We start from the raw sequence: 16,231 nt of genomic DNA on the forward strand, positions 1-16,231 counted from the left end.
AGTGAACACAATCTTTGGGGGGGTACAGTGAACACAATCTTTTTGGGGTGCAGTGAACAACATCCTTTTAGGGTGCAGTGAACACAATCTTTGTGGGGTGCAGTGAACAACATCCTTTTAGGGTGCAGTGAACACAATCTTTGTGGGGTACAGTGAACAGAATCTTTGTGGGGTGCAGTGAACACAATCTTTGGGGGGTACAGTGAACACAATCTTTGTGAGGTGCAGTGAACACAATCTTTGTGGGGTGCAGTGAACACAATCATTGTGGGGTGCAGTGAACTCAATCTTTGTGGGGTACAGTGAACACAATCTCATACTTCTGAAGATTTGAGGGTGCTGCCTGTTCCATACTCCCCCTACTCCTCATCTAGCCTTTTAGGGGTACAAACAATAGTAATTGGGGCCTAGTGTGGTTGTGTACGTGTGATATACATACACTTTTTTTGGATCATATTTTCTATTCCGCTATTTAATCAAAAACCTTTGGGGATCAGTTAAATTGGGGGATAGTCTGTGTTGGTACGTGTGAGAGAGATCCACCTTTCCAAGTTGTTGGGGTTCATCTCATACTTCTGAAGGTTTGAGGGTGCTGCCTGTTCCATACTCCCCCTACTCCTAGCCTTTTAGGGGTACAAACAATAGTAATTGGGGCCTAGTGTGGTTGTGTACGTGTGATATACATACACTTTTTTTGGATCATATTTTCTATTCCGCTATTTAATCAAAAACCTTTGGGGATCAGTTAAATTGGGGGATAGTCTGTGTTGGTACGTGTGAGAGAGATCCACCTTTCCAAGTTGTTGGGGTTCATCTCATACTTCTGAAGGTTTGAGGGTGCTGCCTGTTCCATACTCCCCCTACTCCTCATCTAGCCTTTTAGGGGTACAAACAATAGTAATTGGGGCCCAGTGTGGTTGTGTACGTGTGATATACATACACTTTTTTTGGATCATATTTTCTATTCCGCTATTTAATCAAAAACCTTTGGGGATCAGTTAAATTGGGGGATAGTCTGTGTTGGTACGTGTGAGAGAGATCCACCTTTCCAAGTTGTTGGGGTTCATCTCATACTTCTGAAGGTTTGAGGGTGCTGCCTGTTCCATACTCCCCCTACTCCTCATCTAGCCTTTTAGGGGTACAAACAATAGTAATTGGGGCCCAGTGTGGTTGTGTACGTGTGATATACATACACTTTTTTTGGATCATATTTTCTATTCCGCTATTTAATCAAAAACCTTTGGGGATCAGTTAAATTGGGGGATAGTCTGTGTTGGTACGTGTGAGAGAGATCCACCTTTCCAAGTTGTTGGGGTTCATCTCATACTTCTGAAGGTTTGAGGGTGCTGCCTGTTCCATACCCCCCCTACTCCTCATCTAGCCTTTTAGGGGTACAAACAATAGTAATTGGGGCCTAGTGTGGTTGTGTACGTGTGATATACATACACTTTTTTTGGATCATATTTTCTATTCCGCTATTTAATCAAAAACCTTTGGGGATCAGTTAAATTGGGGGATAGTCTGTGTTGGTACGTGTGAGAGAGATCCACCTTTCCAAGTTGTTGGGGTTCATCTCATACTTCTGAAGGTTTGAGGGTGCTGCCTGTTCCATACCCCCCCTACTCCTCATCTAGCCTTTTAGGGGTACAAACAATAGTAATTGGGGCCTAGTGTGGTTGTGTACGTGTGATATACATACACTTTTTTTGGATCATATTTTCTATTCCGCTATTTAATCAAAAACCTTTGGGGATCAGTTAAATTGGGGGATAGTCTGTGTTGGTACGTGTGAGAGAGATCCACCTTTCCAAGTTTTTGGGGTTCATCTCATACTTCTGAAGATTTGAGGGTGCTGCCTGTTCCATACCCCCCCTACTCCTCATCTAGCCTTTTAGGGGTACAAACAATAGTAATTGGGGCCTAGTGTGGTTGTGTACGTGTGATATACATACACTTTTTTTGGATCATATTTTCTATTCCGCTATTTAATCAAAAACCTTTGGGGATCAGTTAAATTGGGGGATAGTCTGTGTTGGTACGTGTGAGAGAGATCCACCTTTCCAAGTTGTTGGGGTTCATCTCATACTTCTGAAGGTTTGAGGGTGCTGCCTGTTCCATACCCCCCCTACTCCTCATCTAGCCTTTTAGGGGTACAAACAATAGTAATTGGGGCCTAGTGTGGTTGTGTACGTGTGATATACATACACTTTTTTTGGATCATATTTTCTATTCCGCTATTTAATCAAAAACCTTTGGGGATCAGTTAAATTGGGGGATAGTCTGTGTTGGTACGTGTGAGAGAGATCCACCTTTCCAAGTTGTTGGGGTTCATCTCATACTTCTGAAGGTTTGAGGGTGCTGCCTGTTCCATACCCCCCCTACTCCTCATCTAGCCTTTTAGGGGTACAAACAATAGTAATTGGGGCCTAGTGTGGTTGTGTACGTGTGATATACATACACTTTTTTTGGATCATATTTTCTATTCCGCTATTTAATCAAAAACCTTTGGGGATCAGTTAAATTGGGGGATAGTCTGTGTTGGTACGTGTGAGAGAGATCCACCTTTCCAAGTTGTTGGGGTTCATCTCATACTTCTGAAGGTTTGAGGGTGCTGCCTGTTCCATACCCCCCCTACTCCTCATCTAGCCTTTTAGGGGTACAAACAATAGTAATTGGGGCCTAGTGTGGTTGTGTACGTGTGATATACATACACTTTTTTTGGATCATATTTTCTATTCCGCTATTTAATCAAAAACCTTTGGTGATCAGTTAAATTGGGGGATAGTCTGTGTTGGTACGTGTGAGAGAGATCCACCTTTCCAAGTTGTTGGGGTTCATCTCATACTTCTGAAGGTTTGAGGGTGCTGCCTGTTCCATACCCCCCCTACTCCTAGCCTTTTAGGGGTACAAACAATAGTAATTGGGGCCTAGTGTGGTTGTGTACGTGTGATATACATACACTTTTTTTGGATCATATTTTCTATTCCGCTATTTAATCAAAAACCTTTGGGGATCAGTTAAATTGGGGGATAGTCTGTGTTGGTACGTGTGAGAGAGATCCACCTTTCCAAGTTGTTGGGGTTCATCTCATACTTCTGAAGGTTTGAGGGTGCTGCCTGTTCCATACTCCCCCTACTCCTCATCTAGCCTTTTAGGGGTACAAACAATAGTAATTGGGGCCCAGTGTGGTTGTGTACGTGTGATATACATACACTTTTTTTGGATCATATTTTCTATTCCGCTATTTAATCAAAAACCTTTGGGGATCAGTTAAATTGGGGGATAGTCTGTGTTGGTACGTGTGAGAGAGATCCACCTTTCCAAGTTGTTGGGGTTCATCTCATACTTCTGAAGGTTTGAGGGTGCTGCCTGTTCCATACCCCCCCTACTCCTCATCTAGCCTTTTAGGGGTACAAACAATAGTAATTGGGGCCTAGTGTGGTTGTGTACGTGTGATATACATACACTTTTTTTGGATCATATTTTCTATTCCGCTATTTAATCAAAAACCTTTGGGGATCAGTTAAATTGGGGGATAGTCTGTGTTGGTACGTGTGAGAGAGATCCACCTTTCCAAGTTTTTGGGGTTCATCTCATACTTCTGAAGATTTGAGGGTGCTGCCTGTTCCATACCCCCCCTACTCCTCATCTAGCCTTTTAGGGGTACAAACAATAGTAATTGGGGCCTAGTGTGGTTGTGTACGTGTGATATACATACACTTTTTTTGGATCATATTTTCTATTCCGCTATTTAATCAAAAACCTTTGGGGATCAGTTAAATTGGGGGATAGTCTGTGTTGGTACGTGTGAGAGAGATCCACCTTTCCAAGTTGTTGGGGTTCATCTCATACTTCTGAAGGTTTGAGGGTGCTGCCTGTTCCATACTCCCCCTACTCCTAGCCTTTTAGGGGTACAAACAATAGTAATTGGGGCCTAGTGTGGTTGTGTACGTGTGATATACATACACTTTTTTTGGATCATATTTTCTATTCCGCTATTTAATCAAAAACCTTTGGGGATCAGTTAAATTGGGGGATAGTCTGTGTTGGTACGTGTGAGAGAGATCCACCTTTCCAAGTTGTTGGGGTTCATCTCATACTTCTGAAGGTTTGAGGGTGCTGCCTGTTCCATACCCCCCCTACTCCTCATCTAGCCTTTTAGGGGTACAAACAATAGTAATTGGGGCCTAGTGTGGTTGTGTACGTGTGATATACATACACTTTTTTTGGATCATATTTTCTATTCCGCTATTTAATCAAAAACCTTTGGGGATCAGTTAAATTGGGGGATAGTCTGTGTTGGTACGTGTGAGAGAGATCCACCTTTCCAAGTTGTTGGGGTTCATCTCATACTTCTGAAGGTTTGAGGGTGCTGCCTGTTCCATACCCCCCCTACTCCTAGCCTTTTAGGGGTAAAAACAATAGTAATTGGGGCCTAGTGTGGTTGTGTACGTGTGATATACATACACTTTTTTTGGATCATATTTTCTATTCCGCTATTTAATCAAAAACCTTTGGGGATCAGTTAAATTGGGGGATAGTCTGTGTTGGTACGTGTGAGAGAGATCCACCTTTCCAAGTTGTTGGGGTTCATCTCATACTTCTGAAGGTTTGAGGGTGCTGCCTGTTCCATACTCCCCCTACTCCTCATCTAGCCTTTTAGGGGTACAAACAATAGTAATTGGGGCCCAGTGTGGTTGTGTACGTGTGATATACATACACTTTTTTTGGATCATATTTTCTATTCCGCTATTTAATCAAAAACCTTTGGGGATCAGTTAAATTGGGGGATAGTCTGTGTTGGTACGTGTGAGAGAGATCCACCTTTCCAAGTTGTTGGGGTTCATCTCATACTTCTGAAGGTTTGAGGGTGCTGCCTGTTCCATACCCCCCCTACTCCTCATCTAGCCTTTTAGGGGTACAAACAATAGTAATTGGGGCCTAGTGTGGTTGTGTACGTGTGATATACATACACTTTTTTTGGATCATATTTTCTATTCCGCTATTTAATCAAAAACCTTTGGGGATCAGTTAAATTGGGGGATAGTCTGTGTTGGTACGTGTGAGAGAGATCCACCTTTCCAAGTTGTTGGGGTTCATCTCATACTTCTGAAGGTTTGAGGGTGCTGCCTGTTCCATACCCCCCCTACTCCTCATCTAGCCTTTTAGGGGTACAAACAATAGTAATTGGGGCCTAGTGTGGTTGTGTACGTGTGATATACATACACTTTTTTTGGATCATATTTTCTATTCCGCTATTTAATCAAAAACCTTTGGTGATCAGTTAAATTGGGGGATAGTCTGTGTTGGTACGTGTGAGAGAGATCCACCTTTCCAAGTTGTTGGGGTTCATCTCATACTTCTGAAGGTTTGAGGGTGCTGCCTGTTCCATACCCCCCCTACTCCTAGCCTTTTAGGGGTACAAACAATAGTAATTGGGGCCTAGTGTGGTTGTGTACGTGTGATATACATACACTTTTTTTGGATCATATTTTCTATTCCGCTATTTAATCAAAAACCTTTGGGGATCAGTTAAATTGGGGGATAGTCTGTGTTGGTACGTGTGAGAGAGATCCACCTTTCCAAGTTGTTGGGGTTCATCTCATACTTCTGAAGGTTTGAGGGTGCTGCCTGTTCCATACTCCCCCTACTCCTCATCTAGCCTTTTAGGGGTACAAACAATAGTAATTGGGGCCCAGTGTGGTTGTGTACGTGTGATATACATACACTTTTTTTGGATCATATTTTCTATTCCGCTATTTAATCAAAAACCTTTGGGGATCAGTTAAATTGGGGGATAGTCTGTGTTGGTACGTGTGAGAGAGATCCACCTTTCCAAGTTGTTGGGGTTCATCTCATACTTCTGAAGGTTTGAGGGTGCTGCCTGTTCCATACCCCCCCTACTCCTCATCTAGCCTTTTAGGGGTACAAACAATAGTAATTGGGGCCTAGTGTGGTTGTGTACGTGTGATATACATACACTTTTTTTGGATCATATTTTCTATTCCGCTATTTAATCAAAAACCTTTGGGGATCAGTTAAATTGGGGGATAGTCTGTGTTGGTACGTGTGAGAGAGATCCACCTTTCCAAGTTTTTGGGGTTCATCTCATACTTCTGAAGATTTGAGGGTGCTGCCTGTTCCATACCCCCCCTACTCCTCATCTAGCCTTTTAGGGGTACAAACAATAGTAATTGGGGCCTAGTGTGGTTGTGTACGTGTGATATACATACACTTTTTTTGGATCATATTTTCTATTCCGCTATTTAATCAAAAACCTTTGGGGATCAGTTAAATTGGGGGATAGTCTGTGTTGGTACGTGTGAGAGAGATCCACCTTTCCAAGTTGTTGGGGTTCATCTCATACTTCTGAAGGTTTGAGGGTGCTGCCTGTTCCATACTCCCCCTACTCCTAGCCTTTTAGGGGTACAAACAATAGTAATTGGGGCCTAGTGTGGTTGTGTACGTGTGATATACATACACTTTTTTTGGATCATATTTTCTATTCCGCTATTTAATCAAAAACCTTTGGGGATCAGTTAAATTGGGGGATAGTCTGTGTTGGTACGTGTGAGAGAGATCCACCTTTCCAAGTTGTTGGGGTTCATCTCATACTTCTGAAGGTTTGAGGGTGCTGCCTGTTCCATACCCCCCCTACTCCTCATCTAGCCTTTTAGGGGTACAAACAATAGTAATTGGGGCCTAGTGTGGTTGTGTACGTGTGATATACATACACTTTTTTTGGATCATATTTTCTATTCCGCTATTTAATCAAAAACCTTTGGGGATCAGTTAAATTGGGGGATAGTCTGTGTTGGTACGTGTGAGAGAGATCCACCTTTCCAAGTTGTTGGGGTTCATCTCATACTTCTGAAGGTTTGAGGGTGCTGCCTGTTCCATACCCCCCCTACTCCTAGCCTTTTAGGGGTAAAAACAATAGTAATTGGGGCCTAGTGTGGTTGTGTACGTGTGATATACATACACTTTTTTTGGATCATATTTTCTATTCCGCTATTTAATCAAAAACCTTTGGGGATCAGTTAAATTGGGGGATAGTCTGTGTTGGTACGTGTGAGAGAGATCCACCTTTCCAAGTTGTTGGGGTTCATCTCATACTTCTGAAGGTTTGAGGGTGCTGCCTGTTCCATACTCCCCCTACTCCTCATCTAGCCTTTTAGGGGTACAAACAATAGTAATTGGGGCCCAGTGTGGTTGTGTACGTGTGATATACATACACTTTTTTTGGATCATATTTTCTATTCCGCTATTTAATCAAAAACCTTTGGGGATCAGTTAAATTGGGGGATAGTCTGTGTTGGTACGTGTGAGAGAGATCCACCTTTCCAAGTTGTTGGGGTTCATCTCATACTTCTGAAGGTTTGAGGGTGCTGCCTGTTCCATACCCCCCCTACTCCTCATCTAGCCTTTTAGGGGTACAAACAATAGTAATTGGGGCCTAGTGTGGTTGTGTACGTGTGATATACATACACTTTTTTTGGATCATATTTTCTATTCCGCTATTTAATCAAAAACCTTTGGGGATCAGTTAAATTGGGGGATAGTCTGTGTTGGTACGTGTGAGAGAGATCCACCTTTCCAAGTTTTTGGGGTTCATCTCATACTTCTGAAGATTTGAGGGTGCTGCCTGTTCCATACCCCCCCTACTCCTCATCTAGCCTTTTAGGGGTACAAACAATAGTAATTGGGGCCTAGTGTGGTTGTGTACGTGTGATATACATACACTTTTTTTGGATCATATTTTCTATTCCGCTATTTAATCAAAAACCTTTGGGGATCAGTTAAATTGGGGGATAGTCTGTGTTGGTACGTGTGAGAGAGATCCACCTTTCCAAGTTGTTGAGGTTCATCTCATACTTCTGAAGGTTTGAGGGTGCTGCCTGTTCCATACTCCCCCTACTCCTAGCCTTTTAGGGGTACAAACAATAGTAATTGGGGCCTAGTGTGGTTGTGTACGTGTGATATACATACACTTTTTTTGGATCATATTTTCTATTCCGCTATTTAATCAAAAACCTTTGGGGATCAGTTAAATTGGGGGATAGTCTGTGTTGGTACGTGTGAGAGAGATCCACCTTTCCAAGTTGTTGGGGTTCATCTCATACTTCTGAAGGTTTGAGGGTGCTGCCTGTTCCATACCCCCCCTACTCCTCATCTAGCCTTTTAGGGGTACAAACAATAGTAATTGGGGCCTAGTGTGGTTGTGTACGTGTGATATACATACACTTTTTTTGGATCATATTTTCTATTCCGCTATTTAATCAAAAACCTTTGGGGATCAGTTAAATTGGGGGATAGTCTGTGTTGGTACGTGTGAGAGAGATCCACCTTTCCAAGTTGTTGGGGTTCATCTCATACTTCTGAAGGTTTGAGGGTGCTGCCTGTTCCATACTCCCCCTACTCCTAGCCTTTTAGGGGTACAAACAATAGTAATTGGGGCCTAGTGTGGTTGTGTACGTGTGATATACATACACTTTTTTTGGATCATATTTTCTATTCCGCTATTTAATCAAAAACCTTTGGGGATCAGTTAAATTGGGGGATAGTCTGTGTTGGTACGTGTGAGAGAGATCCACCTTTCCAAGTTGTTGGGGTTCATCTCATACTTCTGAAGGTTTGAGGGTGCTGCCTGTTCCATACCCCCCCTACTCCTCATCTAGCCTTTTAGGGGTACAAACAATAGTAATTGGGGCCTAGTGTGGTTGTGTACGTGTGATATACATACACTTTTTTTGGATCATATTTTCTATTCCGCTATTTAATCAAAAACCTTTGGGGATCAGTTAAATTGGGGGATAGTCTGTGTTGGTACGTGTGAGAGAGATCCACCTTTCCAAGTTGTTGGGGTTCATCTCATACTTCTGAAGGTTTGAGGGTGCTGCCTGTTCCATACCCCCCCTACTCCTCATCTAGCCTTTTAGGGGTACAAACAATAGTAATTGGGGCCTAGTGTGGTTGTGTACGTGTGATATACATACACTTTTTTTGGATCATATTTTCTATTCCGCTATTTAATCAAAAACCTTTGGGGATCAGTTAAATTGGGGGATAGTCTGTGTTGGTACGTGTGAGAGAGATCCACCTTTCCAAGTTTTTGGGGTTCATCTCATACTTCTGAAGATTTGAGGGTGCTGCCTGTTCCATACCCCCCCTACTCCTCATCTAGCCTTTTAGGGGTACAAACAATAGTAATTGGGGCCTAGTGTGGTTGTGTACGTGTGATATACATACACTTTTTTTGGATCATATTTTCTATTCCGCTATTTAATCAAAAACCTTTGGGGATCAGTTAAATTGGGGGATAGTCTGTGTTGGTACGTGTGAGAGAGATCCACCTTTCCAAGTTGTTGGGGTTCATCTCATACTTCTGAAGGTTTGAGGGTGCTGCCTGTTCCATACTCCCCCTACTCCTCATCTAGCCTTTTAGGGGTACAAACAATAGTAATTGGGGCCCAGTGTGGTTGTGTACGTGTGATATACATACACTTTTTTTGGATCATATTTTCTATTCCGCTATTTAATTTAACTGGGCCTCCATGCGAGACCTGTGTGCCTTGTTGCGCTGTTTTGAGTACTCCACCAACATGGCCAGTGGCAATGACGCCGTTCTCAGCTTAACTATCCCACTTCTATGCCTCCTTGAAAAAACAATTCGGGCGATGATGGAAGAGGATGTGGCACAGGATGAGGAGGAGGAGGAGGATGAAGAGGTAACATTTCCAAGGCTTTCAGGGCAGTCATTCGCAAGGGGCTCCGAGGGTGGGTTCCTGCACACGCAAACGCCAGGGACGCAATTGTCCAGCAGGGGCACAGTTCTGGAGGATGAGGAGGATGAGGAGGAGGAGGAGCTGGAGGAGGAGATGGAACCATGTTCACAGCAGGGTGGCACCCAGGCCAGCTCATGGCCATCACTGGTGCGTGGCTGGGGGGATACAGAGGACACGGACGATACACCTCCCACAGAGGACAGCCTTTCGTTGCCTCTGGGCAGCCTGGCACACATGAGCGATTACATGCTGCAGTGTCTCCACAACGACCGCCGAGTTGCCCACATTCTAACTTGTGCTGATTACTGGGTGGCCACGCTGCTGGATCCCCGTTACAAGGACAACGTACCGTCCTTAATTCACTCACTGGAGCGCGATCGCAATATGCGCGAGTACAAGCGCACGCTGGTAGACGCCATGCTGCTGGCATTCCCATCTGACAGCGGGGCCACAGTGGAAGCACAAGGCAGAGGAGGAGGAGGAGGAGGTCGCCAACGCAACCAGGGCACCGCCAGCACCTCAGAAGGCAGGGTTAGCATGGCCGAAATGTGGAAAAGCTTTGTCAGCACGCCACAACAAACAGCAGCACCAGCAGCTCAGATGGAACGTCTTAGCAGGAGGCAGCATTTTACCAACATGGTGGAGCAGTATGTGTGCACACGCCTACATGTAGTGAATGACGGGTCTGCCCCCTTCAACTTCTGGGTCTCCAAATTGGGCACATGGCCTGAGCTTGCCCTTTACGCCTTGGAGGTGCTGGCGTGCCCTGCAGCCAGTGTATTATCTGAACGGGTATTTAGCACGGCTGGGGGCGTTATAACAGACAAGCGCAGCCGCCTGTCCAGAGACAATGTGGACAAGCTCACGTTCATTAAAATGAACCAGGCATGGATCCCACGGGACTTTTCCGTACCTTATGCAGAATAGCAATGGATACCGACCTTACCCACCCATTGTTCCATTTTTGCTCTTTCTCACTCTTTTGGGGTGTACCCTCATTTAAAATTTTTGAAAAGAAGCAGTGTTGGCTACCTCGTCCTCCTCCTCAGGGCCAGATTAATGTAGGGGCTATTGGAGCTGCAGCTCCAGGCCCCTACCTTTTATATAGGCCCCGGGTTGGCCATATTCACTGTTACCGCTCTTCTGTCACTTGTAAACACAGAAGTCTGGCTTCTATGCTCGCTTCCCCAGGCAGCACCCTCAGAACCTCCCCACACAGCGTGAAGGCCGGACAAGGAGGGACAGTTGGCGATGCATGGATGTGTTTATGGGCTTCAGAGACAGCATCCCATGTTGAATTAGGCATGCATGGCTGCACCCTTCCTCCTCTGGGTGCATGGCAAGGCACGGCCCTTAAGGCCCTTCAAAATCCTCAGCACCAAGCCCATGATGCTGTTAATCCGGCCCTGGTCCTCCTCCACCGCCGCTTCCACCTACACCGCCCATAGGTGTGCGCAGCCTATTGCATTAAGGTGTGCACCCCAAAGTTGAAATACACATGCATGTGTTTGCCAGCAGGGAGAGTAATGTATCGGGGCCATGTACCTGTAGGCAAGGAGAAATAGAGCAGAGCAGGTCCCAGGGAGATCTTTCCCATCTCCTCACTGGCAATGCTATGTGCCCTAGGTGATTAGGGTGTGCCCAGGCACACCCAGCACACCCTGTGCGCACGCCTATGTCACCGCCACATCCACCACCACCTCAACCTCCCTCCTACTCCATATGGGCCTCGTCCTTCAGAGATGAAGAAGAACATTGTTTTATTTTTCTGTTTTTTTTTGTTGTTTTAAGTTATTTCCCTATCCACATTTGTTTGCAGAGCACTTGCCATGCTCTTAATTACGTTTTGCTGCCATTTGCAGCACTCTAGCCCTTTCCTTTGGTGTTTTAGAGCCATTTTAGTGCCTTAAAGTTCGGGTCCCCATTGACTTCAATGGGGTTCGGTGTCCGGGAAAAGTTCGGTAAAAGTCCGGGACACGGACCCGGACTTTTTTTTAAAGTTCGGCCGAACCCGTCGAACACGGACATCTAGGTGTCCGCTCAACCCTACATGTCTCTATGGTCATCTCACAAGCCCCGCCCCCCACAGTTAGACTCACTCCCCTAGGCTTACATTTAACCCCTTGAGCACCAACAGAATTAACCCCTTCCCTGCCAATGGCATTATTACAGTAACAGTGCATATTTTTAGCACTGATTACTGTAGTAATCTCCCTGATACCCCAAAAAGTGTCAAAAATGTCAGTTAGGGGTCCGATCTGTCCGCCGCAATGTCACAGTCCCGCAAAAAAATTGCAGATCACCGCCAATACTAGTATAAAAAAAAACAGTATAAATGACATATCTTTCCTGTAGTTAGTAGACGCGATAACTTTTGCGCAAACCAATCAAAATATGCTTATTGCGATTTTTTTTTACCAAAAATATGTAGCAGAAAACAAATTGGCCTAAAATGTTAAAAAAATTTAGATTTTTAATTTTTTTTTGGGGGGAATGTCATATAGCAGAATGTGAAAAATATATATATTTTTTTCAAAATTGTCACACTTTTTTTGTTATAGCGCAAAAAATAAAAATCACACAGGTGATAAAATACCACGAAAAGAAAGCCCTATTTGTGGTAAAAAAAAAGGACGTACATTTCGTTTGGGTACAGCGTTGCATGACTATGCAATTGTCCGTTAAAGTAACGCAGTGCCAAATCGCAAAATAGGGCCTGGTCAGGAAGGGGGTAAAATCTTCTGGGGCTGAAGTGGTTAAAATGGTCTGTTGCAAAGTGCAAAACTCTGTCGTCAGATAAATAGAAATTTGACATTATTTTTGGCAACCATGAGCGCTGTGTCTTCAGGAATAAAGAGGAGAGAGAACTTCCGGCTTGTTGTCAGCGCTCAGTGTAAAAGCCTGCATGTCTGATGATATGGGGGTGTATTAGTGCATACCTAATGGGAAGCTTGCACATCTAGAAAGGAATCATCAATGCTGACAGATATATCCAGGTTTTAGAGCAGCATGTTTTTTTTTTTTTCATTTAAGGCCTTGCATATTTCAGCAGGAAAATGCTAAAAAACACTGCATCTATGACAACAGCATGGCTTCGTAGCAGAAGAGTCCGGGTTCTTAACTGGCTTGCCTGCAGTCCAGACCTTTCACCAGTTGAAAATATTTGGCACAACATGACGCGAAAAACATGAAAAAGAAGACCCAGGACTGATCAGCAGTTAGAGTCCTATATTAGGCAAGAACAGGATAACATCCCTCTCCCATAACTTCAGCAACTGGTCTCAGTTCCCAGACATTTACTGAGTGTTGTTAAAAGATGAGGAGATGCTACACCGTAATAAACATGGCCCTGTCCCAATTTTTTTGAGACGTTTTGCTGCCATCAATTTAAATATAACCTTATTTTTTCTTAAAATTGTACATTTTCTCAGTTTATGAGATTTGCAAATCAATGCATTCTGTTTACAGTATATATAGATTTTACACAGCGCCCCAACGTTTTTGGAATTGGGGTTGTGTTTGTCTATTTAATTGGCTAAATCTAAAATACTAAATATGAATGTAAATGAAAAAAGTGTAGCTTTTGTGCTGTAAAACAAAACCGAACAGCAGACAGATTAGATTGCACACACTGTAGGGTAACTTAAACCGGCCATACATGGATCGAAATTCTGCTGATTCAGCAGGGACCAGCTGGTTTTCAATCCATGTATGACCCATTTTTTTTTTTAGTCGATCTACCTTTCTGTACAACCGCTGATCAGTGTATTCTCATGGTGGGGAAATCCACTGTCAGAATACAAGGGGGATGATTTACTAAAGGCAAAAAGACTGTGCACTTTGCAAAGTGCAATTGCTCTCTGCAAGTGCAATTGCTCCAGAGCTTAGTGAAGGTTTTCTTTGCAAAGAATACCCAATCACATGCAAGGACAATAAAAAAAATATATATAATTTTGCTTGCAAAAGATTGGCTGATGGAAGTCAGAGGGCTACTGCTCATTTACTAAGCTCTGGAGCAACTGCCCTTGCATAGTGCAACTTATCTTTGCAAAGTGCACAGTCTCTTTGCCTTTAGTAAATCAACCCAAATAGCTTAGCTGGATAGATTCCCCCATCCATCTCAAATGTGTGGATTGGGAAACCGGGTACTGTATATACTCGAGTATAAGCCGACTTTTTCAGCATGTTTTTTTATGCTGAAAAAGCCTCCCTCGGCTTATACTCGAGTCACGGTCTCACTTACCTTTTCCCCGGTCAGTGCACATGTGCCGCCGCCGCTCGGGAAAGCCAATACACGTTTGGTTATCCCTGGGCAGATGGCGCATGCGCGGTGATGTGTTGGCGCCCGGCGGCGCCATTTTTAAATGTAAGGCGGAAAGGTAAGTGAGACTCCTCTGCAGCCTCTGCATCTCCTCAGAATGCATCTCTCAGATTGCATCTCCAGAGATTCTTCTGTACCATGCCCGCAGCACTGTATCTCATGTACCATGCCTGTACCATCTGTGCCATGCCTGTACCATCTCCTGTGCCATGCCTGTACCATCTCCTGTGCCACGCCTGAACCATCTCCTGTGCCATGCCTGAACCATCTACTGTGCCATGCCTGTACCATCTCCTGTGCCATGCCTGTACCATCTCCTGTGCCATGCCTGAACCATCTCCTGTGCCATGCCTTTAACCATCTCCTGTGCCATGCCTGTACCATCTCCTGTGCCATGCCTGTACCATCTCCTGTGCCATGCCTGTACTATCTCCTGTACCATCTCCTGTACCATGTCTGAGCCTTCTCCTGTACCATGTCTGAGCCTTCCCTTGTACCATGCCTGTGCGATCTCCTGTACCATGTCCGCAGCCCCTGCCCCATGCCCACTACCCCTGTTTTGGGTCTCATGGTGGTCCAGTTGGGACCGGTAGCTGCTGCATTTCCCAACCTAGGCTTATACTAAAGTCAATACGTTTTCCCATTTTTTTGTGGTAAAATTAGGTGCCTCGGCTTATATTCGGGTCGGCTTATACTCGAGTATATACGGTAGTTTTATTTTGCTGGTTGAAAGAAAAAACTGACATTTCTTTAGCCTGCCTTGCACAAAAATAAAACACTCCTCCGTCCTCTTTCCCAGATAACACAAACAAACCATATAACTGATTTATTACTATGCAGGGTTCTCCTATTAATTAGATAGTGCTGAGCTGAGATTTCCTAACAGAAAGCCCAGCATGCCCTAGAAACTAAGTACCATAGAGGCACCTATATATATATATTTTTAAGGAAAAACAACAGCTTATTCTAAAAAATAAATATAACTGACCACAAAGGTGCAAACACATCAGCAGCAGTTAAATATAAGCATACCTGCTGTGCCGATTGGTTTCTTGGGCTTGTTGAAGACCTGGTCTCCTGGGTTAGGTGCGGGCGCTACGTCTTGTCCTTGTCTGGCCAATAGGGGGTCGTACTCCTTCCCATCATAATTTGCATCAAAGAATTTCTTAAACCACTGGACGAATTCAAAGTTGTCTTGGAACTTTCCTTTCACTAGTCTCTCTACTGGAATAATCTGCAGAGAGGCAAAGATTGTGTCTGTACTGGGATGGATTCTGACACATCATAGCAAAGGATGCAGGTAACAGAGTACATAAATGATCACAAAATTGGCTGAAAGTGTATCTAAAGCCAAAACCTTTTTTTTAGTTTTGCATGGAGTAGGAAAAATTTAGAACCTTTGTTAGGTTTCAATTGCTGTCTGTATCCCCACTGGGGGGATTCGCCTGCTCTAATTGTCCTGGTGGCTACTGAAAAGTCAAGGGAATATCTAAGATTCTGAGTTGTCACTTAAAGAGGAAGTAAACCCTCCTCTACAACTTGTACCTATAGGCAAGCCTATGATAAGGCTTACCTATAGGTACTGTAAATATCTCCTAAACATGTACCGTTTAGGAGATATTTACCTTACATGTCGCCAGTGACGTCACTGGCGCATGCGCTCTGAAGGAACGGCCGATCGTGCTGTTCCTTCAGAGCCCCGTGCCGTGACTGTCGGCTCCCGCGTGCGTGCGCGGGAGTGACGTCACCGCGGCTCCGGCCAATCAGATGGCCGGATGCCGCGATCCCGGAAGACGGGCGACTAGACATGTCGCCCGTCATAGAGGTGAGTGAGCGGCACGGCGGGGGCTCGTTCTGAGGTAAGTATTGCATAATGAGCTAATATGCGATGCATACTAGCTCATTATGTCTTTCTTTTGCAGGGTGTAAAAAAAAAAAAAAAACTCAAACGAGTTTACAACCTCTTTAAGGCCCGCACACACGATACGAAAATTGGAAGGGAAATTTTGTCCGACGAACGATCTGCCAATTTTCGGATTGTTAGTATGGTGCTTTTGACAGCCGATTACGGATTTTCGGATGACAAAAACTGGATGTGCAGGCAATAAAATTTTTATCATACGTC

At 44.2% G+C, this 16,231-nt stretch overlaps 1 protein-coding gene across 4 annotated transcripts in view; it reads right to left on the reverse strand.

Annotated features, from left to right (window-relative positions):
- Nucleotides 1-16,231, reverse strand: part of MAPRE3 (microtubule associated protein RP/EB family member 3) — a 226,173-nt gene that overhangs the window by 13,756 nt on the left and 196,186 nt on the right. For all 4 annotated transcript variants that reach the window (XM_082251159.1, XM_082251158.1, XM_082251160.1 and 1 more), the window contains one exon: nucleotides 15,139-15,340. In XM_082251159.1, the coding sequence (XP_082107285.1) occupies nucleotides 15,139-15,340 (202 nt within the window). The remainder of the gene's footprint in view (nucleotides 1-15,138; nucleotides 15,341-16,231) is intronic.

This window comes from Pelophylax lessonae, assembly GCF_965119305.1.
Source record: "Pelophylax lessonae genome assembly, chromosome: 3".
In the NCBI taxonomy this organism is placed as follows: domain Eukaryota; kingdom Metazoa; phylum Chordata; class Amphibia; order Anura; family Ranidae; genus Pelophylax; species Pelophylax lessonae.